This window comes from Condylostylus longicornis, unplaced genomic scaffold, assembly GCF_029603195.1.
Source record: "Condylostylus longicornis isolate FDR11 unplaced genomic scaffold, ASM2960319v2 ptg000055l, whole genome shotgun sequence".
Lineage (NCBI taxonomy): Eukaryota > Metazoa > Arthropoda > Insecta > Diptera > Dolichopodidae > Condylostylus > Condylostylus longicornis.
In genome coordinates this window covers 9,285,277-9,308,622 of record NW_026578024.1, presented here as the reverse complement: position 1 = coordinate 9,308,622, position 23,346 = coordinate 9,285,277, and the positions used below count along the sequence as shown (strand labels likewise).

Genomic DNA, 23,346 nt, shown 5'->3' with positions numbered 1-23,346 from the left:
TTTATAAATTTTTTTTTCCTTTCCTGTGAAAATTGAATTTTTTTTTATATCCCAACCAATTCCAAAAAAAAAAAAAATGTTTTCTTTTTTTGAAAAATTTCCAATGAAAAATCGAAAAAATACAAAGGGAGAGAGAGAGAGAGAGCAAATATGTTATCAATTTTATTGTTGTAATATTTGAGTCCATTTTAATGTTGTACACAATATTAAAAAATAAAAAAAAACAATACTTGGAAAATAATAAAAAATAACAAAAAATTATTGTACCAATAAATAAAAATGTCAATTTAACAAATGGAAACTGAAAGATTATTTATATGATTTGAATAATATATAGGTTTTTTTTTTCGGGGAAATTACCGGGTGTTTTATAAAATATTTTTCAAAAAACTGAAAATTCTATAGGGAATATTGATTGCTGATAAATTTTTAAATCAAAGTACTCTCATGAGAGATGAGTGAAAAGATTTACTTTTATTTTTGAGTTTTTTTGAAAAATATTTGTTTTTATATTTTAATTGTCTACAATATATTTTTTTCAGTGTAATCTAATTTCAGTGTACGATGAATCTTTTAAAATGTTTGCAGATCATTGCAAGATTTGTTTTGGTTTACTTTTTGGGCTATTCTTTGATATAACACAAACATTAAATAGACAAATTTTTAATATTCAAATTATAACACTTTTGAAATCTCGAATGGAGAAATTAAATGGAGTATTTTAAATACATGGATTACTTATAATTCCACATGAAAATACTTTTAGCATTGCATTAACACATTAAAAAATGATATGAAAATCATTTATAAACGGACATTATTAAATTAAATTATTTTTTAAACAACTATCGTGAAAGTCAATTGAATTAAGGTCAATTTTGTTAAGCTGAGGCCCAAAATTACCTAAAAATTTTAGATATGCAGGTAGGATTTGACAATATAAACTTCAATTCTACAAAGATTCATTAAATCATTTATCAGGGTGCAAATGTTCGAGTCTACGTCATACTTAACTTAATTAGAATGGTTTATTTAGCCAGAAGTAAGGTAGAACTCTTAACATAATAATTTTAATGCATAAAAATTTTAATGCATAAAAATTTTAATTGACATTATTTATATAAATAGATATTTACAAAATAATATTTCAGAAATATTCCAAAAATTTTTAATTGAAACGAAATAGATTCGGTAAAATGTTATATCAAAAATGCCTATAAGTATTATTAGAAAATACAAATTTCCCCCGAAAGTATGCAATTTTCATTAAATTGATCGTAATTTAAAAGAGAAAAGATTCATTTTGTTTTTGTTGAAATTGTAAAAAAACGAATTATTTAATTTTAAAAAATTATTTTTAAAATAATATTTTAAAATTTCATTTAGCAGATTTTGAAGAAAATCATGATTAAGAGTCTATTTAGTCAAAATATATTTAAAATATTATTGCAAAATTAATTTAAAAAACATGAATTACAGAACTTATTTTATTAAAACGATAATTTCCTTTTGTTATTATAATTATATTCGGAAATACAATTGTGAAAAATAAATAATATTTAAAAAATTTTTTAATAATTAACAATTCTTTTACGTAAAATTATTTTTTTATTTCCTTTATTTCAATTTCTCAATTACCAAATATGAAAATTTCAATTACATATTATCATTAAATCCTATGAAAACCATATATGTACATAAGTATGAACATATAGATAGTAAGAAAAGCTATGGAATCAAAAATTGAATTTATATTTGTAAAATGAAAAAATTTCAGAAGAAAAAAAATTGAATTCTTCCTTATTCATTTTCATTCAATTAATTTTGTTTTCGATGTCTTTTCATATTAATTATGTGTATTCAAAGTACACATATAACAATTGATATTGTCTCATACATTTCATGCTTAACATGATATACAGACAAAAAAAATTTCACGAATATAATTTTAAAATTTTCCAATTTCTGTTTATAGGCTCTTATAATTGTATAATTGCTCTCCAATATATTAAGAATATGTATTGAAAGGGCTAAAAGTAATTGAAAAATAATGCAATATACCTAGACAGAAATGATTAGAATAAGAATTAATATTCTAAAATTATATTTTCACACCCTCTTTATTACTATGCTAAAATTTCTTGAAATTTTATAAATCTTATAGTTTTTGTTTCCAGTAAAAATAGTCTACTTTTCCATACCGTATAAATCCTTTAATAGAATTTTTTTTCTATTTCGCACTTAAAAGAATTTAGTTCGACGAGAAATTCATAAAATATCTTAGAATACTTAATAATTTATATTATATATAATATGCACGTATATATATGCCACGTACATTTTAAATCTCATCCTTATACGCAAATATTCCACATTTTATATAAATACTTTTTTTTTGTATCTCTTTCGCTCCAAATTGGTTCAATATTTGACGAAGAAGAAGAAGACGAATAAAAAACTCATCTTTTTAATCTGTATATATATTAGAGAAGAAAATTATTGCATGCTGAAAATGCGAAAAAAAAGAAAATTGTGATGATTTTTCTATTTTTTGTTTGCAAGAAGAAAAGTTGAAATTTTTGAAGAATTAAACGTGAAACAAAAAAAAAATGTTTTTTTCTACTTTATTTTAATATATGAAAAATCCAAGGACTTAAAGCTTCCAAGGCAAAAAAAAAAATAGTGTAAAATAAATATATAACAGAAATGAATATAACAGAAATAAAAAAAAACTAAAATGCTGAAAAGCTTTCGGGCTACATTTCACTTTCACATGTTTTTATATTTTTTTTTTACTTATTTTTACCTATACAAATGAAAAACTGCATAATCTGGCGCCTTATGACTCTAGCTCTATAGAGCACTAGTACAATTATTATTATTATTGTTCTACATATAAAATATTTATACTATAACAACTTACATTTTATATACAATTTAACATTATTTTTATACTGCATTATAATTGCTTTTTGAATGTAATAATAAAAATGTTGATCAATGTATTTGTAAATATTTTATATATGTAGCTAAGTAATATACATATATACATTTATAAATACATAAAATGAGTATAACATTATGTATAGAAAAATAGTGAAATAATGAAAATAAAAAAATAATTTTATTGTACACATTCCAACATTTTGCTACATAAAAGACAACATAAAAATTGTAGATATATTATGGTACTTATACACATTATATATATATATATATATTATGTAAGATAAAGTACCTAAGCCCATACATACATTCACTTGTATTTGTATGTATGTGAGGATATTTGAAATTTTGTTTTTATGAGCATGTACTTAGAATGCCATTTTGCCTAGGGAATTATTTAGCCTAGTATAAATATTTAAGAGACTTTTATAGCTAAGCTATTTAAAAAAAAGCAAAACAAAATCAAAATAAAATTAAAACAAAAGAAAAATGAAAAAAAAAATTTATATTTTTTGTTTGTGTCTGTAATTTTGTTTTTTTTTTTTTGTTTTCGTTACTTTTCTTTATTCTTTTAGTAAAATTATCACCAATGCTAAAAATATCTGAACAAAATAATGTTAAAATTGAAAAAAAAATCAGAAAAACAAAAAAAAAAAGAGTTTTTGTTTTATTTTTCTTAAAAAAATTCGTAAAATTTTTTAATTTATTTTAATGTTATAATTCAATTAAAATTCTTAAAAGAATTGTACAGCGGAATTGTTGATAAAACAGAAAGAATTTTTCACAAATGAAATTTCATTAAGATTTCATATGAAAATTTTAAAAAATGTCCTTGAAATAAAAGTTATATGTGGTGTTTATTTTTAACATCGTGTAATTCGCTTTTAAAACAAGAGCACACTTTTTTGGGTTCTTGTGAAATGTTTTTGTTTTGGAACTATTTTATTTTGCTTTTGTTATTTTTCGCTTCTTGTAAATAATGCTAAGCAATTCTCTGATTTTTTATAATATATGTGATTGGTATATTTGCAGAAAGATGGTGTTAGTGTTTTGTGTTAAGAATTGAAAATTTTAAAATTTATTCATTTAAACTTTCAGATTTTATTTTTAATATAAAAATTAAATAAATCTTTTTTTATAAATTTTGACTACAAAGTAATAATTACAAGTATAATTGTGGAGGTTATGAAAATTGTAACCAAATTTTTTAATTTAATTAGACTAAAATTGAATATTTCAAATACACCCCTGTTGAAATATAATGCCATAGAATTATTCTCTTTATTCATTATTAAGATTAGATATTTTGTATTAAAAATTAAAACATTCATTTACACGTATAAATATAAATAAGCTCTCTCGTCAATTTCGAAAAATGACGAAAATTTTAATAGCATATTTCGGTATAATAAAAAACATGAATTTTTATAAGAAAAATTTATTATGTAAATTGCAAAGGAATAAATTGCTTGTGGTGTTTTAAAGTAAAAGCCATAAATGATGACCTTGCGACGAACAAGCCATATATTAATTATTTGGGTATAATTGAAAATATTTTACTTACACTTAAAATTTAAAATTACAGAGACTTCTACAATTCGAATCACTCTAAAAGCCGAAAAATAAAATGATGGCTAATCTGTATGTGGTATGAAAAAAACAATTTAGTTTGAGGTATACACTTTTCATTAGATTTGCTAGATTATAAGTATCTTTGATTTTGTGGTATTTGTAAGATCCACGGTAAGAATAAATTACTGGTATTCTATTTCATAAATTTTAATTTTCTATAAATTTAAATCACTTATACAAAAATTTCAGTAATATTTAATAGTACAATTAACTTAAATACCTAATATTAATTACCTTAAATTAAAAGTGGAAATATTATTTAATAGGGTTTATATTGCAATTTCTAAATATAATATGGATAACCTCACATTGTACTAGTGAATATAGAAAATGTTTTAATGCATCTGATCACATCATAATATACAAAATATGCACCACAAATATTTTCAAAGTATCCGCAAGTGCTTCCTAATATTTAATTAGCCAAAAAATAAATTGTTTGTAATGAAATTTTAAAATCTCAAACAGATTTACATTATATAAATATTCTCAAAGAATTTTTTTTTTTCAAAAGTTCTCAGCTTGACTACAAAACTTTAAAAGTTTTTTTTTTTTTTTGCTTCTTTGGTTCTCTCTTTAATTTCTACTCATTATAATAAAATTAAATTTTAATTAACTAAAATTTAATTAATTTTTTTTTTGGGTCTACTCTTTTTTGGATTTTTTTTTTGTTTTCACTTTTTGTCTCCTTCTATCTTGAATGTGCAATTATTTTATATATGTGAGATTATGGAAAAAGTTAAGTAAATATTTTCACCATTAAATCTAAAATATTAGATTAAACTTAAAATTACATGGTACACCTAAAGTTCAATTTGAGAAGAATAAAAAGAAAAACCTACCACACACACACACACATAGGTTATCTGACTTTGCATATAATTTTAAAAATCCTTTTATATTGTACAATTTACATTTGAACTAGGTCAACATTACAGAGTGTCTATACTTATATGAATCTATATCATATAATATATGAGATTGTTACAGTGTGTTTATAACACTATTATAACTAGATATAATAAATATTTGTGTTAAAAAATAACAAAAAAAAAAATTACAAAATAAACTTAGGAGAACAAAAAATGTTGACGTAAATTCTTTTGGTTTCCTTTTTTTTCTTTCTATTTTTTTTTGGTTTTTTTTTTTTGGTACTATCATCTCTTCACTCTTTTTCTTTTATTTTGTATATGTATGTACCATTGAATAAAAATTATACCATAATACTAACTAGAGCCTTAATGTGTATTTAAAATTCCCAGATTACAAAAATAGTACAGAGAAGAAAAATAAAAAATAAAAAATAAAAAAGCAAAGAAAAAACTTTAAAATTTATAGTTTTTTCATTTTCTGTTCTGTTCATTTTCTATTTTTTTTTATTTTTTTTTGTATTTTTTTCATCTTTACCAGAAAAATATAAGAGACGAACTGGTTACACATTATAACAAAAGGATATGGCAGCATGAAACAGTATAAGTTCCAATGGTAATCACAAGTACCATCAGTATTCCCATAATTAATAGTGAAAGAGATTATAAATGTGCCTACATATACACATAAAATGTGTATATACATACATTTAGAGTATATATATACGTTTATTTACTCTTGTATAATATGTACACAATGTAATACAAACCCTATACATTACATTGCATACTTTTTGGCGCAATATTTATAAATGTTCATATATTTTTGAATACAATACCAAGTATGTATGCATATTATGAATATATTTATTGAAATAAATGTACACTTATGTATATATAATATATGCAGATTGTATAACAGAAACGAAATCATAGAGTTCCTCTTATGGCCCTCGTTTATATAAGCTATAAATATTATTATAAATATATTTGGTTTTATACAAAAAAGGATATTTATTACAATTTTAACTTTACTCTAGGTCCTGTGTTGTTTGCCAAAAAAAAAAAAACAAATAAAGAAAAAAATAAAAAAAAATAAAACCAAGAAAAAAAATGAAGAGTACAAACAAAAAAGGTGGTTTGTATGGATTTTTTTTTTTTCGTTTCAAATTTTTTCCTTTTGCCATTGTATTTGTTTTTTATGATTTTTTTCAACAAGGAAAAATTGTCTGTTGTAATAAAAAAAATATCAGCAGGCAGGCTTTAATGTTCTCAATGCTCTAAAATTGTACTGCATTTTGTTTTTATTACAAAAAAAAAAACTGGTATACATACATACAGACATATATTTATATATCATTGCAGCTCTTAATCCTTGTGTTAATGTAATTTTGCGTATTGCATATATACAAAAAGCAAAGGATATATATGTAACGTGTTACCGTTATGCTTTATGATGCGTTTAAAAAATTTTTTTTTTTAATTTAATGGAAATTTCTTTTTTCTTTTATCTTTTTGTTTATATCATAAAAATTTTTGATTTTATTCACATTTATAACAAATTACATAAATGAGAAAAAATAAAAATAGAAAATCAGGAATTTTTAATTTTAATAGGAAAAATATAACATTGACATTTTTAGGTTTGTAGGTTATTCCATTCAATTTAATTGACAGTTTTTATGTAAAATTGTAAATATTTTGCCTCTGAAGTGTTATTTGTATATTACTTATTACAATTTGTCATAAATACGAGCAGAAAAAGGACAAATAAATTGTTTTAAATTGAAAACAAAAATTATTTTAAAATTGTTTTTGTTTATTTCTTCTTTTTAACTGCAGGGGTGATTTTTAAGTGAATTTTCCAAAATATTGAATTTAAAATTTTAATTTTAAATTGAAAAAATAAACAAAAACTTTGGATTTTATTGTAAATGTCATTTTATACATGAAATTCTTGTAATAACCTGAAGATGGCATAAACAATTAATCAAAATTTAAAACAAAAAATCAAAATTAAAGGAAGAAATATTGGAGTATTTATTGTACAAATTTGAGTAAGACATTTGGAACATAAGGAAATAATATTGGTATTTGAGGTGGTACTTTTCTATTTTATTTAAAATATATGATGTTCGGGCATTCCATTTTAATTAAAGACTAAATTCAATTCGCTGTCGTATATTTAATTTTTTTTTTTCGAAAATATTTAATAGAATTAAATTTGCTAATTCAATTTAATTTAAATAAAATATTTAGCCATAAAAACATTTTGTGCAAAAAATTAAAGCTATATAAACTATAATTTAAAAACGCATAAAATAACTTGTCTGAAATCACACAAATAAAATAATTTAGAAAATATATACGAATATAATTCATAATCTCTGTTTACCATTAATATGCATATTTTATAAGCTTATAAATAAGAATAAAATTAATTAGCCATCCTTAAAATAATTTTCAAGGAAAGGTGAATAAAGAACAAAAAAAAAAAACAAGACTATATTATGCTATACATATATGTACATATATATAGAAAACTTACCAAAGCACCAACATGATGATTTCGATGATAAATTATTATTTCCTGGCGAAGAAGAATTTCGACGATGTTGATGATGATGATGATGATGAAGATGATGATGTTGTTGCTGTTGTGACTGTTGTTGTTGATGATTCGATTGTTGTTGTTGCTGTTGTTGTTGAGATTGCTGAATATCACTTTCATTGGAATGTTGATTATTACCAAGATGGGAAGAATGTTCAAGTATTGCTTGGGATGATGAATTTAAACTTAAATTATCTTGTTGTGTAACAATTGTTGCACCAGTTGTTGATGTTGATGTCGTATGGCTAGATGATGGTGGCGAAGACATTTGTGATGATGAATTCGATGAAATTGATCTATGTAGACTGGGTGGAGAATGTTGTTGCTGTTGTTGTTGCTGCTGCATTATTTGTTGCTGTTGTTGTTGTTGATTATGTTTTTGATACATTTGTTGTATATGTAATTGTTTTTGTTGTTGTTGAAATATTGAATGTCCAAAACCACTACCACTATTTTTATTTAATTGTTGATTATTTAAATCACTTATATTATTGTTATTATTATTGTTATTGTTATTATTATTACTATGATTATTATTAAGAATTTTCGTATTATTATTATTATTTATTATATTATTATTATTGTTATTATTATTAAGATTATCACCTCCAATTAAATTATTTGTTAAATTTCCTAAACCAAAATGTGAATTTAAGGTATTCGGTGATTTAACGGATAATTGAAGATTATGAAGATGTTTCTGTTGTTGCTCTATCTGATGATTCATGTCTTTAAATTTAAATATGTTGAATTAATACCTAATAATAGTAATAAATATTCAACTTTATCTAAAATAAACTGGTTTTGGAATTGAATATTTTGTTGTTGTTTTAAAAATTTTTCTAATTGTTGTTGTAAATTTTTAATATCACTTAAGTTATTTGTAAATTTTAAATGAGATTGCTGTTGTTGAATTGAGTTGTGTTGTTGTTGTTGCTGTTGATGATATTGCTGTACTTGTAGTTGTTGCCACTGTTGTTGGAGTTGATGTAGTTGTTGCTGTTCTTGTTGTGGATGTGCTACGATGATTATAATTTATAAAACTTTATTAGTTTGAAACTTAGGACGGTTTTTTATACATAAATTAAATGGTTTTATTTTTGTAAAAAATATTTTTTTTTTGATTATTGGTGAAGCGTTTTTTTTTTAATTGTAAGATGCCAAATAAATGATGATTTATGTTCGATGATTGCAAATTAAATAATTTTTACTGTGGTAGTGGTGTTTTTTTTTATTGATTTTTTTTTTTGGTGGAAGTGGTGGCAGAATTATTAATTATATATGTAAATATATAGAGATGATCAAATAATATTTTAATGAAATATTAATAAAAAAATTTACTTATGTGATTTTAGTTTTCTTTTTCAATATTTTGCTTCAAGAAAACTGATTTTTTTTTCTGATGTTTGAAATTTTGTAATTTTTTTAGTTTTCGCAAAAAAAATAATTTTCAACAACAGCAAAATAATAGTATAAATTCAAAAATAAAATGATGAATTTTGATGAATTTTTTAAATTTTTTTTTTACTTTTAATACTTCAAAAGTTATTATATAACGGTTCTTAAATATTGCTGTTATATAATGTTTGCAAAAATATTAATGTATTTAAGCCAGGTTTTTGTTTTTTTATATATAATAGTTTAAGTACCGTATTCTTCTCAATGTTGCCAAAATAAAAAAATGTATAACGTTGTCAACAAATGAAAATTTTCTTTTACTCTCTTTTCTCTCTGTTCTTTTTATTTGTATATATTTGATCTTTTCTCTTATTGCATTTATTCAATTAATATTAAATGCGAGTTTAATAATAATAAAGAAAAGAGAGTTTATTTCTTTTTTTGCTTTTGCAAATTGTTGCTAAGAAATTTCAATAGACAGGATTTATTCTCATATTTTCAATTACAAATAATATTCCTTGTGGTTACTTTTGAAACATTCACTATTTTCAAATTAGATGTATGTACATTGAGTATTGTTATTTAATATGTTGATGCTAGATTTTATGATGATTTTTAATATTTTTGTTTTTTTTTTCTGATAAATGATATTTCTCTTTTTGATGTTGTTTAATAATGCATAAGAAAAGAATTTCAATATTCTTTTATAATATTTTCTCTTTTGTTTTTTTTATTTCTCTTTAACAATTTCTTTTAATATAGGTTATTAACAATATGTTGTTAAATGCTCGTAAAAATAAAATAATGTTGCTTTATTCACAATATTTTAAATGTTGCTATGCTGTGGTGGTGGTGGTTGTAATTGTGGTGGTTGATGAGAAAATGTAGGCTAAAACAAATATATATATTTTTTTTATTTTTAATTATGTTGCGCTATGCAGTATGCATTTAATGTTGTCCAAGGATAAATCAATGTTGCAATGGTTTTTAATGTTGAGATTTTTTTTCAATAAAAATTAAATATTATAATATGTGACCCTATAATAAGCTTTTATCACACCAAAAATGTTAATATTAATATTTTTTTTTTTATTTTAAAATGTTTTTAAATTTTTTATTTAAATGTTTATTTGTTTTGTTATGTATTTTATGATTATATAATTTGGTACATATATAATATGGTATTAATACAAAATAAATATATATATGTTTGTAGTTTTATGTACAGAAAATGTTTAGGAATGTTGATTGAATAAAGTTGAAAATATATAGAATTTGCCTTATGTAATCCAAAAATTATAAATGATATTATGTAAGTAAATTATGAATAAAAAATTTTTATATGTAAGTATATATTTATTAAATTTATTATTCTTAAATTTTATTGCAGTGATTATATAAATTTTATTGTTCTTTATTATTTTTTTTATTATTTATAAAATCAATAATCTATTTGAATTCTAAAAATTTGATTTTTATTCTCCTTTTTTTTAAGATTTTATTGTTTCTAGTTAGAGAAATTATTTTTTATTATTTATTGTATATGTTTATACATATATATTATATGTAATGTTGAATATTTAAAATATTTTTATTTGTCTCTTGATTATTTTGAATAATTATGACTAGCGTCCTTTTGTTATAAAATTTGATGAGGAGAAAGACAAAAAATAAAAACAAAAATGGAATTTTTTATCGTCTCATTAAATAGAAACAATTAAATATCTTATATATATATATATATATGTATATATATATTTTTAGATGAATATTATATGTGCATCCTTGAAAATATTCTTATAATATCCTTATATAGTTGTGTTGTGTGAGATAAAATCAAAATTTCCACAATATATTTCAATTGAAAATATTAAGTTTTTTTTTTTCTTTGTTATTTTTTTTTAAGTTTTCCCTGTTTTGTTTTTGTATTAAAAATAAATTCACAATGAAAACAAGAAATTGTGATTTTTCAATTCAAACTATGTGTAGAAAAGAGAAAGGAAATTTTAGTTAAATTGATGATGATGTACAGGAACTCCCTTTTCTTATTAGAAAATTTTTTTTTTTGTTTTTTTCTCCTTTTGTATTTTTTGTTAAAAAAATTTTGTTATGCAGAAGATGACATTTAAGATTGTTTTTGAATTTTATCCCTTTTTATCTCTTTTGTGCTTTTTTTATCTCTTTCTTTATGTTTTTTTTTTTGTTTGGTTCTTGAATATTTATAAAAATGCCTTGAAGTTAAAACATTCAAATATTTTTTGAATTTTTCTGAAATTTTCTGAATTTTTCCTTGTTTTATCGATGTATTTTGTTGCTATTTAAAAATATATTCTTTTCGAATTCTCAACTACAAATATAAATTTATAGAAATATATTTTTCGTTCTCAAAGAATTTTAATTTACTTATGTGTACAATATAGTACAGCGTGTATTGAAAATAATAATTTTCATTTGTAGATATTCATAAATCTTTAATTTTCTCCTATTATGGATTTTTATTTTTGATTAAATTGTAATTTATGCTGATGCGATGTTGGATACAAAGATTACACATACAAAAAAAAGAATACTTTCTTTATTTTTTTTTTGTTTTCTTTGTTTTATTGCAAGATATTTCGATTTTTTTTTTGTTATATAGTTGTTATATGCGTTCTCATATATGTAAATAAATGCAGAATAACTTAAATGTATTTAATGATGTGGGTATTATAAAAATATATAGGGCATATAATTATGTATATATTTATATATGTAAATAATATTTGGAATAAAAATTACTGGCACCGTTTTTTTTTTCTTTTCTTTTGTTTTTTATATCCTTTTTATTTATTTTTAATCGTAATGTTGTTGTATATTTTTACTAGCATTATCCTTGATGATTAATGAAATGTTTATATATATAATAAGGATTTATACATTTATAAATATTAAATATTTTCTTTTTTCAGTTTACTTATAATAATTTTGATTTTATTTAACTATATTTATTTTTAATTTTTATTATCCTTGTTTTAATTATTTATTCATTCATTTATTTATATTCTGTTTATATATATATTTTATATATCACTTTAATATTTTTTTATTACTTTTATCTTGTATATATATTTATGTTATTTTTCGTTATCTATTAAGAAACAGTGTATGTTATGGTTTTATTTTTTTGTTAAATATTTTTAAATAATATGAAATTTTATTCAGATAATATTGTATAATAATAATTGTATTACATTATATATATAAACGCATATATATATATATATATATAAGTATATGTAAATATGTTATGCAGTTATGTATATTGATGTAAATATAAGTGTGTATATAAAAATGAAACGAAATTATATCACAAAAATATTATATTTTTATTTTTCTTTTATATTATTTTACAATGTGTTTAAATATTTAAATTTTATTCGGCATTATTTCATAATTCAACTCTTTTTTTTTTTAGTTTTTCTCTTCTTTCTCTTTGTTTTTTTTTTTTGGTATTTTATTTTAATTTTTAACTGGCACAATTTTCTTTTTTTTTTATTTGGCTTTTAAAGTTTATTTATTATTGGAAAATTATGTGATCTGCATTTTTGTTATAAAAAAAAAAATTAAACGATATACGATAAACGAAATACGATATATATACGATAAAAATTAATTAATATAATTGCGTTGATATTAACGATACTTCGATTATTTGACATTTATAAGAAAAAAAAAATAAATGTTTTTTTTTGCTTTTATTTTTTTAAGTTTATAGAGAATGAATTTGAAAAATTATAAATGGAATTAATATAACACACATACAAAGCTAAAGTATGTCAATTATAATATATAATATAGTTTTTATTGTTATTTATATAAAATGGTATAACAGAGATTTTAAATAAATGGTTTATTTAGTATTTTCTTTCTGTGTTTTAGATAATTTGAAAATTAAATTTTTTTTTTGTATATAGTGTGATAAACACTCTATATATAACATGTTTATGGGATTATCACAGCATGTTATGTTACATGTTATAAAATTAAACTCTTAATAATTTAATTTTTTTTTTGTTATTTTATTCTAATTAATTTTAGCTATATTTTAATATTATTACATTTTTAAATTAATGTGTGCAATAAAATAATGTCATAATATATTAAATTTTATAAGCTTATGAAAGCGAAATTGCCACTCAATATAAAAATATGCAATTTTAATTTAATTTCGAAAATATTTCCATAAATTTTTTTCAGATATATACTTATATATATATAATATAATTATATCGAATTTTATATATAATTTTACATAAAAATAAACCATTTATTTAATTTTGTTTTAATAATATATATAAAACGATTATTTTGTTCTGAATTATAAATATAAAAAAGCCAATGAATTGAATTGAATTTCTTTTTTAATTGAATGAAAAAAAAATATTAGTTTTATTTTATAAAGTTTGAATACTATGATTTCTATATAAAGATATATTTAATTGGTTTTTGGACAATTTGAATTTGTAAATAAACAACTACATAAATAATATTTATGTATGTATTTTATAATTTCAAAAAATATATATGTATGTATAAAATATGTATAAGAATTATAATAATATGTAAATATAAAAATAATATAATAATATAGATTTTATTTTATTCAAAAAATTGTATTTATTTCAAAGTAAATTAATATATTAAAAAAATATAATAACAATTAAATAAAATTTCTTAATAAATTAATTATGCTAAATGGAAAATAAGTATTTTATTTATAAGATATTGGATTTTTTTTGACACAAATCAAATTTAAAAATGGCAATTCAATAAGTAATTTAAAATAAACTGTCACCTAAAGAGAGAGAATATTTGCAGAGAACATTTTATAGTGATAGCAATCATAACCTAATTTTCAATATATTATAAGAAGTGAAAAGACGTACTCGTAAGCTTTTATAATTAAGATTAAATAATATAATATAGTATAATAGTAGAATATCAATAATTCAGAATAATACCTGAATACGGCACAATTTTTAATTCACAATTGATTTTTAAAGAATAAACGCTAAAATAACAAAAAAAAAAAGACAGACTAATATAATTCAATTACGTAATTGATTAATTGCAGAAGTAGAATATAAAAATTTCATTGTCTCTCCGAAGAGTCTCCAAATCTCATTGGATTTTTCAATCAAAATCAAAATTTTTTTTGGTCAGAAATCAGTATTAAGTGAAAAAATATACAAAACATTAATTGTATTTGTATATTCATTCAAATTAACAGAAACATAATATTATTTAATACAGTTAGTAATGAATTTTAAATTCAAAAATTCAAAACTTGTTTGTTGTATTTTAAAATACAGAACAATGTACAAAACCGGTTATAATATTTAAAATTTTATTTAATTAAAAATTCATTAAAAAATAATTATCAAATAATATTGTATTAAAGAAATTTCCCCATTTATTTTTAAAGAGTATTATTAAATATTAGAACAGTTAATTAAATAATATAAAAGTGCATATATACTTTAAACAAACAAATAAGTAATTATTTTACATTCTATTTTGAATGTAAAAAAGAATTACAATATTACTAAATCATTTTTTTTTTGCAATTTAATTGTTTTAAATTATGTGTTTTGTGTTTTAAAAGTTTTAAATTCCCTCAAGTCATACACATGGGTATGTACATATTTTTTGAGTAATAATGACAACACTAAACTTTAATTTTCATTATTATCTTTTATTTTATTTTTTTTTTTTGGTTTGGTTTCGTTGATATAAACTTGACATTAATCAGCTGACATAAAATTATAATAAAATTGTTGTTGTATCTTAGCTATATAGCTAACATTTTGTTTCATACAAGCACACTTTAAAAACACCATATGTGTGTATGTATATGTCTACATCATACACATATTTGAATATTTTTATAGAATATAATACAATAAAAAGGTTATCAGTTTTTCTATACAATGCACATGTTGATTTCATTTAAATGTCTATAGAAAAAAGTAATAGCATTGTTAAAATAAAATGAAATTCTTTTTTTCATTTTAAATTTAATAATTAAAGGGAAATATTTTTAATCATACAGAGAAGTACTTGTATGATTATAGTACATTTTTTAATTGTATTTTGTTAGTATTAATAGAATTTTTATTTTTCTGTTCATATTTCCATTATCTATTTTTTTTTTTTAGATATTAAATTATAAAAATAATTCAAAAAGAACAAAAATATTTTACATTTTGTCAAAAACATTTCCATTGTGTTGTTTTATTTAAATACACCCTTAGAATTAATTTCTGCAGTACTATTGAACTTGTATGCAAACGAAAAAACAACAAAAAAAAAATAATTAAATTATGTCACTTTTTCATCAGTTTTATTGTAAACTAGATATAAAACTAAATTGAATATAAAACGAAGAATCTTGAATGGGAAAAAAGTTGACAAATAAATAAAAATTTTAACCATTTTAATATTAAAAAAAAAAACATAAGATTTAAAAAATTGTTTTAGAATTAAATAGTTATTCTTAAAATAGATGATTACATTCTGTATAAAATAAAATAAAGTAGAAAAACAAAAGAGAGAAAAAAATTTAAGAGAACAAGTAACGATAATGACAAAATGTTGTTTTTGCTTTGTTTTTTTGTTGTTGTTTAGGTTTAAAAAGTGTAAAACACGAATTTTAGTTGGAATTTTTTAGTCATCAACGCCACTTGAAAATTTTTACTTTGATTTTTTTTTTATTAAATCATCGCCGCATTCAAAATATCTTCGTATATACAGAACATACTTAAGTGAATATAAATAAGTAGGTATGTTTAACTATAAGTATAGTTAGCTTAAAATCATGATAATCAATTAAAATATTGATATTTTATGACAATATTACAATATTCTTGATCAATCTTTTATAATGTAACGATATTAAATTGATAATGATTACACTGTCACATAAATAATATTATAATTAAGAAGAAGAAGAAAAAAAATATAGTACGCCCACTACAATTATTGTCTTTATATGTAAATAATACTTCAGAATTCTAGTATCAATATGTATAAGCATCATTTATACATATATGGATATTAAGTATGTATGTATGTATGTTATACTTTATAATATTGTTATATATTATCACATATTAATGAATATCATTCATATATACACCGCAAATTATTGTTCTTTTTTTACAAACTATTAAATTAATGTTCTTGAATAAAACACGTTTTTTTTTGCGATTGCCGATTTGTCTTTTCTTTTTTTTGCCCCTTTTATAAAAAAAAAAAATGTTTATTGTTTCTTTTCTTCTTATTTCTTTTGTGGATTTATATTCGTCTTATTATTATTATTATTTAGAACTTTAAATTATCATAGTTAATATCTGATCAGGTTTGAATAAATATTAGAACGTAACTAAGAATGAATTTTGCCCAACACTATAAAAGCTTAAATTTTAACGATAAAAAAAAATTTACTTGATTACTTAGAAATAAAAAAAAAACAACTTTAAAACACAGATATATTAGCTTTAAATATACATATGTATGTATAAATATGTATATACACGAATACAAATTAAATATGAACAGAAATTTTACACCTGTGAGTATAAACATTCATAAAATTTTTATATAGCAAATGTAATACACGTAAGTAAGTAAAGTGAGGGTAAAAGTGAGTATGAGTTGTCTTTTTCTGTTTCACTAGAGTATTCGATATTCTACATTAAAAAGCTTTTTAAAAGTAAAAAAAAATAAAATAAATGATAAATACAAAAACAAAAAGTAATTTAACAGATCAAAAGAGAAAAATTTAAATTTAAAATTAAAATTTATAAAAAGTATGATTGCATTTTGAAAACTAAAACACAATAAAATGACATTAAATGAGTAACTATAAACTGTCAGATAAGCACAATTGTACTTAAATTAATACAAAGTATTCATTATTATTATTGTTGTTTTAATACAAATATTATTATTATAACTTTATTTCTCTTTATTAATAATTATGGGAATAAGTTAATAGTATATTTTACTATTTCTCTCCCACATTCATTTCCCACAATATTTAATGTTTAAATAATATATTTTTTATTTTTGTTATTTGAAATTGAAAGATAAAATTATGGTTTATGATTTGTGTATATATACTGTAATTTAGGATATGTAAGTACACACGTACGTGTATATTTATAAAAGTGTATGAATCTACACGTATGAATTTTTTAGAAAAATTAATATTGTTAATTAAATTATGTTTAAATTAATTTTGATAAATTTACTGGGTGATTTAAAAATATCAAAAATATTTGTGATTTTTTGTAATAAATTAAAAGTATTTTGTAAATTTTAATTGTAACAAATAATATTCAAAAATTATATTTAGGAAAGATTTTACATATTTTGTTCATTACTTTGAATAAAATTCATTGTAAATTTAAATTGACATTATTTTGACAGTTTTCATGCTAAATCATGCCGTGAATTAAGTGTTGGAATACTGAAAATAGCAAAATAAGAGCAAAATTTTCAGATATTAAATGGAGCTTGTCAAAATAATACGGTCTAACAGAATTTGACAGATCATTTCAACGAAATAGAAAATAACAAATTTATACATGAGAGATTAATTATATAAAACATATACAACTAATTATTGTATAAAAATATAATTCAGAGAATTTTATTTAAATTTTAAAATATTTTATTTATATTATAATTTTTATATTATATTTTTGATGTATATATGCATTATGTATATAAACAATAACATGTAAAAAAAAAATTTTCCAATCATTGACTTCTTTTACATTATTTTTTTTGCATAAGTATAAAAAAAAGTTTTGATCATATTTTGAGGTTATGTTCACTAAAACAAAACAAAATTGAGGTCATTGCCAATGTTATTAAAGTCACAACTGAAAGTAATTAATTTTTTCCGTAAAAAAACGAAAATAAAACAAACAGAAAAAATTTCAGTTTCAGTTAATTCTAGCATGATCTTTTGAAATTTAATTCCCAATTACAAAACAAAAACTTATGAGTTAACTAGAAAGAGAAAAGAAAAATATCATAATTTTTTCTTTTCTCTGTTTTTCGAAAAAGAACAATTTATTGTATTGTTAAAAATAATTAAAAATAGAATTCATAATGAAATATTTTTATTAATATTAAACAGAACTAAAGTAATTTATTTATTTTTTTTAAAGTGTCTTACTAATTAAAACCTACTTAAAATAAAAAAAAACCAGTATAATTAAGGCAAAAAAAAAGATCTATTGGTTGTTTATTGGGTTTAAAATGAAATTTATTACTGACATTAAATGTACTTTGTATGTGTAATGTACAAAAATTTCAAAGGAATATATTAAAATTTTAAAGATAGACTGAGAACACAATATGAATACAAAAGATAAGTAGTAAAAATAAATTAGAAAAAAATAACAAAAACTTGAATTATTATAAAATTTTCAATGCTAAGAAAAGAATTGAATAAATCAAAGAACTACCCAAAAAACAATAATTTTAAAGTTTTTAAATTTCCTGCTTTTAAAAACAAGCTTAGTTATACATATTTACTTTTTTTAACTCTCATTAATAAGCGTAGCTTTAAAGAATGGTGAAAAAATACTCGTTTGGTGTGATAATTATGAAAGAATTAAGTGATTGTTTTTGTCTCATTTTCATTTCAGTTTGTTTTATATTTTCTTTTTCGTTTCTTTTTTTTTTTTCAAATACTACACAGTTATTGTTATATATATGTATTATGTGTTATACAATGTTATGCTATCAAAATTGGTTTATACGATTGTATGAACATAACCTCATTTTAATGGAAAAAAAAACAAAACAAAAAAATAAAGTAATAATCAAACACTAAACGAACCAGTGATTAAATTTTTTTTTTTTAATTATAAATTTAAAATTTATTCATAGATAGATTATATTATTAATGGTAAGTATATATATGTATATAGGTATTAATATATATATATATATATATGTATATTTATACTGATATAGATACATAATATTATATAAAATAATTATATGCGTATTGAATTTTAAAAATGAAGTGTATGTATATTTTTAAAACAAGCTTCTCATTAACAAAATAAAATGTTTATACATATAATATGTATGAACAAATATATATGTATGTATATTTTGTATATATATATATATATATGTATATATATTTATTTCAAATTATTATTTTGTTACCATCATTCGTAAATTTCAAATTGATTACAAAATAACATTTAAATGTCTGAGATTATATTTGTATTTTTTTTTTTTTTTTTTTATTTTCGGCTCACAGACATCATCATTAGTTTATCATTATTTTAAAAATATTATTAATATTATATTATTAAAATTGAACTTTCAATTTTTCTTCAAATATTGGATTGGATTTACTTCAATATATTATTAAATTGAAAATTAAATTTAATCCTTTATTCCATAAAACGTAAATTGTATTAATAATAAGTTATAGATTGTCTTTAAGTAGCGCGAAAAATAATAAAAAATTCTGTATGTCATTCTGTGTATTATTCATAGCAACTCCATTTTTTTTTTGTGTTGAATTGACGGCGGTGTTGAATATCAATACACGCAAATTAAAATTTATTATTTTTTTAAATTTACTTAAAATTATTAACTAAAATACGCAATTTCAACTGGTATACAATTAAATTAAATTAATATTATTTAAATTAAGTATATTATTTATAGAGAATCAAAAAACTGGAAATATTTGTAATTATAAAGAGAATAAAATTAAATTGAAAATCATAGAATTTTGTAGTAAATTTGAAAATATATACATATATATACAAATATACGTATGTATATTATGTTAATTCGTTATTTCTAATAAGAATTTCAATTTGTTTTGAACGTAATTGCAAAATTTGAGCAAATAATTTAATTAATTTTAATTTTCAAATTATTTTCTATTATGAATTATTAACTTTAACGCAATTATATTAATTAATAAATTTGCATAATTTTATTGTATTTATTAATTGTTATGAAAAAATATTTTATTTATTTTATTATTAAACAATATTATCACTCCATTTATTAAATTATAACGGTAAAATTACAAGAATAACACAATAAAATTAAAAATTTAAAATAATCACTGACATTTAAATATTTGACATATCACTTGTCAAATTCTACACATAATATTTTCTTAAAAAACACACAATAATTTTTAATAAAAACAAAAATAAAAAAAAACGAAATAAATAAATAAAATTGCAATATATTTCTATTACGATTAAAATGTTGATAATTGTTCTCTATTGGAAAATGTGAAATATGTACTCGTAATGTATGTATAAAAATGTTTATTTAAAAAAATAAAAAAAAAAAATTAACAGAAAAAACAAAATAACACAATGATTTTTATTTCAATTTTAACATTAAAAAAATGATGACGACAACGACAAATTACGATAATGGCTAACGAGTAAACGATTGTTAAAAACGTGAAAAATAAAATAACAGAAAAATTAAATGAGAGATGCGCGCGCACTCACTGTCCGCGATTAAACTGTCAAAGTGTTGTGTGGTGAATTAATGAAAAAGTTGGTTATAATTTTTGTGTTTTTTTTTTTTTGTTTTTTACTTTTTTAGTTTTTTGTTTTTCTTGTTTTTGTTTTTTGTTGTATTTTTCATTTTACTTTTCAATGCTTCTTCTTCGCTTAGGCAAATCTCTTTTAAGTTTTATTTTTATGGGTTTTTTTTTAAGGTTTTTCTTCTTTTATTTTGATTTTTGACTATCAAAAGTTAAAACCAAAAACTAAGATCATCAATATTATACTGAACTCAGTATAATTTTATATATATACATACATACATACATAACAAAAAATAGCAATAAAATAAAGGAAAAAAAAAGTTAAGCTTTTGTAGAGTTTTTAAAGCGAAGATGCGAATGGGAAAATACAAAAATTATTTAGAAAGAAAGAAAAAGAAACTAAAAACAGCAGAAACTCTAAAATAGTAAAAAAAAAAAACAATAACCTTATTGAGTTGTTGCGATCTTTATGTGAATTTAAAATTAATATTTGAAAAATTGTTATGAATTTTGAATTTAGTTTGAAACTTTCCATTGTGCTTGAAATCATTCATTCCCATTTAATTTTCCAATGTGTTAGAAATCGCACACACTTAAAAACAAATAGAAAAATGAATGGTTGTAGTTACTCATGTGCTAATATTAAAATGTCATACTATAAGTCAACTTGAATACTAACAAATTAAGCATAGAGTAATTTAAGGGCCTTGGAATAGGTCATTTATCTTCTACTTGATTTAATTTTATTTGTTTATTTGGTATTTTGTCAACATTGAAATTTTGTCTTCTTGTATTCGCCAAGTGACAAATAAATAAGTAAAAGAGTATCATATTCGCTTAATGTAATTTTTGAGTGACAAACATTTTGTTCAAAATGTACGTAAATGACACAAAACGATTTTTTTTTTGATGGAGACAAGTTCAGTCAATAATTAAGTTCTGTTATTCAGTCAATATATGTATGAGAAACAAAGGGAAAATCCAATCGAAAAAATCGTTTATCTTATTGGAAACTGACATACCTAGGTACATTTTTATTTTAAAAACTGAAAGCGAAAAGAAGCGAAACTGAAACAGCAAGGTACACCATTAGACTGTAAAGTTCTATTCTATAGGGAAGAGATCCAAATACATATACTAAAATAACTCCATATTACAATTTTAAATATTTTATGTGAGTTCAAACCGCAATATTGTTCTGTGAATATCTCAGTGTTTTCTGATCCAACTTCTCATATCTCCTAATTTTGTTTTTTTCTTTTTGTTAAAATGTTAAATTTCAATTTCAAATAACGATTCTCTTTCTTTTTTTTATTTCGTTTTATAATATTTTCGTGTTGTTTTTATCGGAATTCTCGCAAAAATTTTTTTATAGTGATGTGTTATGAAATAAACTGGTGTCATACATACATTTAACTTATAGTATGTACATACATATATACATACTTATGTATGTATTATTATTGAATGAAGTTTTAGAGATAAAAAAAAATTTATTTTAATTTAACAAAAGGTATTTTTATTTATACAACATTTATACATAAATGTGTATATAAATATACATTTGTGTATTCATATAAATGTTAACATTTTATAGGATGTTTCAAAAATAAAATGTTATTAAGTAACAAATTTTTAGGTTATACAGCATATCAACTATTTCTCTAAAATAAAAAAACGTCCATCATAGGCACTTATGGAGGAAAAAATTTAAATGAATTGCATATAATATTGATGTTTTCTTTCAAAAATATTTTTAAATACATATATGTACATACATATGTACATAATGCTAGTGAATAATATAAAAGTTTATAATAAATTTTATTACTAATTACATACGTATGTATGTGCATACTATGTCCAGTATATAAATGATTATAATCATTATTGCATATATCACAAGTAACCGATTACTGATTGTTGTAAAAATAATATAATAAATAATTGTTATACACATAAACACACATTTTACTTATATAAAAAGAAGTATTAATTTGATTTTATTATACTTACACATAAAGTTATCTAATTTATCTATTTTGATTTTTCATAGCTCTAATGCTTTTAAGACAAAATTATTCAATTCGTTATATACACAGTCGTTATATACGCTGCATATAAAGGAATAACATGCTTTCGTGCTCTATTAAAATTTTATAGAAAACCGTATTCATACTATATTAGTATATTAACATATTTTCGGATAACAGTGTTGCCAATTTAAATTTTTCGAAGTCAAACATTTGAAAATTTTTGTTATACTGTGATGCCATTAGTTATAA

General features: G+C 20.5%; 2 protein-coding genes across 5 annotated transcripts in view; both read right to left on the bottom strand.

Moving 5' to 3' along the window:
- LOC129611651 (RNA-binding protein Pasilla) overlaps positions 1 to 9,369 on the bottom strand; it is a 92,482-nt gene extending 83,113 nt beyond the window's left edge. Inside the window, exon 1 of one of the 4 annotated variants that reach the window (XM_055524884.1) lies at positions 7,996 to 9,369. In XM_055524884.1, coding sequence (XP_055380859.1) covers positions 7,996 to 8,785 — 790 coding nt within the window. In that variant the 5' untranslated portion in view covers positions 8,786 to 9,369. The remainder of the gene's footprint in view (positions 1 to 7,995) is intronic. The other 3 variants (XM_055524883.1, XM_055524882.1, XM_055524881.1) reach the window with 3 other exon arrangements.
- LOC129611652 (uncharacterized) lies at positions 8,936 to 21,830 on the bottom strand. Its single transcript, XM_055524885.1, has 2 exons — positions 21,508 to 21,830; positions 8,936 to 9,077 (listed from the first exon to the last, which is right to left on the bottom strand). The coding sequence occupies exons 1-2, from the start codon at positions 21,609 to 21,611 to the stop codon at positions 8,936 to 8,938; spliced, it is 246 nt and encodes an 81-aa protein (XP_055380860.1). The 5' UTR covers positions 21,612 to 21,830.
- Positions 21,831 to 23,346: the final 1,516 nt, after the last annotated feature.

Coding starts and splice junctions, on each gene's coding strand:
- LOC129611652 (XM_055524885.1), bottom strand. CDS start 21,611: ATGATTTCAAGCACAATGGAAAGTTTCAAACTAAATTCAAAATTCATA. Junction 9,078..21,507: donor GATCGCAACAACTCAATAAG/GTTATTGTTTTT, acceptor TAATCATCGTAG/CACATCCACAACAAGAACAG.